The 3,944-nt window shown below is 36.5% G+C and overlaps 1 protein-coding gene across 1 annotated transcript; it reads right to left on the reverse strand.

Annotated features, from left to right (window-relative positions):
• Positions 1–221: 221 nt before the first annotated feature.
• Positions 222–3,098, reverse strand: LOC132169208 (receptor-like protein EIX2). Its single transcript, XM_059580278.1, has one exon. It carries the CDS (start codon positions 3,096–3,098, stop codon positions 222–224), a length of 2,877 nt encoding a protein of 958 aa, XP_059436261.1.
• Positions 3,099–3,944: the final 846 nt, after the last annotated feature.

Genomic DNA, 3,944 nt, shown 5'->3' on the forward strand with positions numbered 1-3,944 from the left:
AAATGGTTATATCGAGAATAAGAATATAATAGTAGCATTTGAACAAATGGTTATTAGAAAACGGGATGCAATAAAAGAAATAATGTCTCGCACAATTGTAAAATCTTTCATATATGACTTTAACAAGTGAAGATTGGAGCATATGTTATTACAACAATCTGAAAAACTTATAATACATAAATAATTAATGCATATTAAGAAAAACACCAATACCTATAGCTTCAACTTCTCTCCCACTTGACCTTCCTTAGCAAGCGAACAATTTTGACCATAACGAACACAATAATCTTGTCTTTCAAATTATCAAAGCCTCGAAAGTAAGCTTGTCTCCATGATGTTTTGATAATCAGTGTGCCACAAACTCCCCAAAATCCAACAATAAACCCAGCTGTCATGCTAATGTAGAATGAGAATGACTCAATACTAGCCCTTCCATTTTCATTGGCTACTCCGTTACCGCCATTTGGTGTTACTCTAGGTTTAGTTTCATCCTCTGAACACTTGGTTGAAAGACGAGGCCCACAACACTTGGTTGAAAGAGGAGGCCCACAGAGTAAAGAGTTACCTTCGTAGATAGAAGAGTCATTCAATGTTTGAAGTTGATATCCATTTGGAATTTTTCCAGACAGCTTGTTGAATGACAAGTTCAAGTGACTTAAGAAGGTCAAAGAAGACAAGCTTTCAGGGATAGGACCATAGAGCTCATTCACTGAGAGATCAAGTGTTTCTAACATGTGTAAATTCCCAATTTTTTTAGGAATTCTTCCAGTGAGATGATTCATTGACAAATTCAAACTCATCAAGTCTACTAGGTTTGTAATATTAACTGGTATTTCCCCGGATAAATTGTTACTTGAAAGGTCTATAAAATGAACAAGAAGAAGGAGTAGATCAGCATATATATACTCTCTTCCCTTAGAAACCAACGACATTTGTTCATTAGCATACACTCCAGATCCAACATCACTGTAATTTCCTAAACATTGAGGGATGGCTCCTGAAAAATTATTGTGTGCAAGGTCTAGGACGTGAAGATTTGAAAGAAGACATAACTGTTGTGGTATGTTCCCATGAAACAAGTTGGACCTTAGCCTTAACCTCGTTAAATGTGGTGAACTTTCACCTATCCATGCGGGAAGTTTTCCAGAGAATTTGTTTCCTCCAAGATCAAGGGTTGTCAAGCCTCTGTAATTTTTGAAGAAAGAGGGAAGCTCTCCCTCGAGATGATTTTGGGGCAATAATAATTCTTCTAGTAAACTTAGATTCCGCATTGAGTGGGGGAGTTTCCCAGATAAGGAATTGTTTCTCAAAAAAAGAGTTCCCAATTCCTTTAGCATTCCAATAGAATGCGGAATTTCACCCGTAATTGAATTTGAAGAGAGGTCCAAAAAATTCAACTTGGGCAATAACTTACCTATGTTTTTTGGAATAGGTCCGGAAAACAAATTGTTTCGGAGATCTATCCAGCTCAGATTACTATGAAAAAGTGGAAGTGGACCCTCTAAGTTGTTAGAACTCAAATCAAAATACCTTGCTGAAGGATGAAATTGAAAGTATGGTACCTGCCCATGTAGTTTGTTTTGAGATAAACTCCAGTCGATGACATTTGGGCAGGACTTCCAAAAGCCATGCGGAATGGTGTCCGAAATGTCAGCATTGATGAGCGAAAGAGATTCGAGTTCATTTTGGGTTTTTATCCAAGCTGGAAACATTGGGCCGATCTGCACGTTTGTTAAATAAATTTCTCGCAACTTAAAAGGAGGAACCCAGTCGTGTTTGACATCTAAAACCAATGTTGCTTTCGCATAAACTTTCATATACAAAGAAAGAGATTTTAATCGAGTGAGATTTAGAAAATGAGCTTCAGTTAGGACACCGTCCCAAGAATTCATGCTTAGGCCCAATGAAACAAGCCTTGACAGTTTCCCAATGCTTTCTGGAATGGTTCCGCTCATTTGATTATCATAAAGATTCAATGAAACAAGCATTGACAGTTTCCCAATGCTTTCTGGAATGGTTCCGTTCAATTGATTTTGAGAGAGGTCAATTTCTTGCATTGACGGTAAGTTCCCATCTTCAGAGCTACTGTTGGAACATTGAGACAAGCCATCCACAAACTCAGTTATCCCCCCATTTATATTGTTCCGACTCAGATATAATGCTTGCAAATTGCAAAGGTTGGCAAATGAATTCGGAATCTTTCCAATTAAATTGTTGCGACCGAAATTGTTGCCACCTAAATTCAAGCTTCGCAAGTTGGTTAGATGTGACAACCATTGAGGTATAGAGGTGCTAAAATCATTGCCAGAGAGATCAAGAACTGAAAGTAGTGTAAAATTGATGGAGGAAATAGAGGAAGGAAGACTAACAAGTCGACAGTTAGCTAGGTGTAACTCCCGTAAGGAAGGAAGCACATTAATCGCATGAAGCCAATCCGGTACTTTCTCAAGATTTACAAAATCCATTCCAAGGTACTTAAGAGAAGGAAAACCAACAAGCCATTCTAGACTTTCAACCTGATTCAATGCTGGATATGAGGCTTCTGAATTGAGGTCTAGATATTGGAGCCTCGAAAGGTTCCCAAGATGGGGAGGAATAACTCCAGAAAACATTGAGAATGAGAGATTGAAATACCTCAAATTCTCAAGAGAACCCAAAAACTTTGGAATATTGGCTCCAGTAAAATTATTCAAGCTTAGGTCAAAGTAACGCAAATGCTTGAGATCGAGTAAAGAAGAACTTATCTTGCCCCTTAGACACGACTTGTTGTATGGTTGATATTGATCATCAAAATATGAAAATGGGTTCCTGAGGTCAAGCTTGACGACATTTCCTGTGTTGTTATCACATCCAACGCCTAGCCAGTTGCAGCAATCCTCACCAACCCAAGAAGAGAGACGACCCGATGGATCCGTGAGATTGTATTTAAAGCCAAGAAGTGCTGCCCTCTCCACCTCTGAGCATTTGAAAATAGGGCCTTTGGTACATGAAACGGGTTTAATAAGTTGTAGGTAGGATGAAGTTCCAAGCAGAGAGATGAAAAAAATGAGGATGAGATGATGAAGAGTGGACATAAAGATATGGCTGCTAATAACCATTCTGCCAGGGCAATAGTTAGACATGATCATCTAAATGCTTGTGAGGCCTAGACATGCATGGGGTTCATGTATTTATAGTTTGAAGAATTCTAGGCGCTTCTCTTTACACGTGGCACAAATATATGCTGTAGATTTTTTTTTTTTTTTTTTTTTTTTTTTTTAATTTAGAGTTAAATGACAACGTGTAATATAAGGAGACTCTGAGTCGGTTATACCTATCAGACCACTCTTTATCTATAGATTTTCACTCAAGGTTTTGGACTATAATCCTTTTAAACGACTATATATGCACGATAGACACAAATTGGTCTATCATCTCTAATTACAAAAATAAATTGTATAATAAAATGAAGTTATATCTGCGTATGCGTATCCACGCTCTAGTTGCATTCACAATAAATCCAAAAGAAAAATCCACTTTTGGAAATAAAGAAGATATAATTGCTGTCCACTTTGGGATTGAAAGTTTATCTCAATGCAAAGACTTCACACTTGGAGTCATTTACACGCAAATTACATGTAAGTTTCATACAGATACAATTTTTCACCAGACTGCAAGTAAGAGTCCTATAATAACTATTATTTGGAATCATTTTCTTACTTACCTCCATATATTTAAAGTTTCGTTATCAATTTGTCCCATCAATTAAGTAGGATAATATATATATATATATATATATATATATAAATTGGTTATTTAATTATGTGAAAAATTGGTCTGGAATATTAAAAAAATAAATCATCGTCTGGATTCTCAAATATTATTATTAAAGTATTGATTAAGTGATTAAATTCACCTCTTCCTATTAGTTTAAGCTTTTGGGATAACTTGTGATTTAACATGGT

The sequence above is a fragment of the Corylus avellana genome, chromosome ca2 (genome assembly GCF_901000735.1).
Source record: "Corylus avellana chromosome ca2, CavTom2PMs-1.0".
Taxonomy (NCBI): domain Eukaryota; kingdom Viridiplantae; phylum Streptophyta; class Magnoliopsida; order Fagales; family Betulaceae; genus Corylus; species Corylus avellana.

Coding starts and splice junctions, on each gene's coding strand:
- LOC132169208 (XM_059580278.1), bottom strand. CDS start 3,098: ATGGTTATTAGCAGCCATATCTTTATGTCCACTCTTCATCATCTCATC.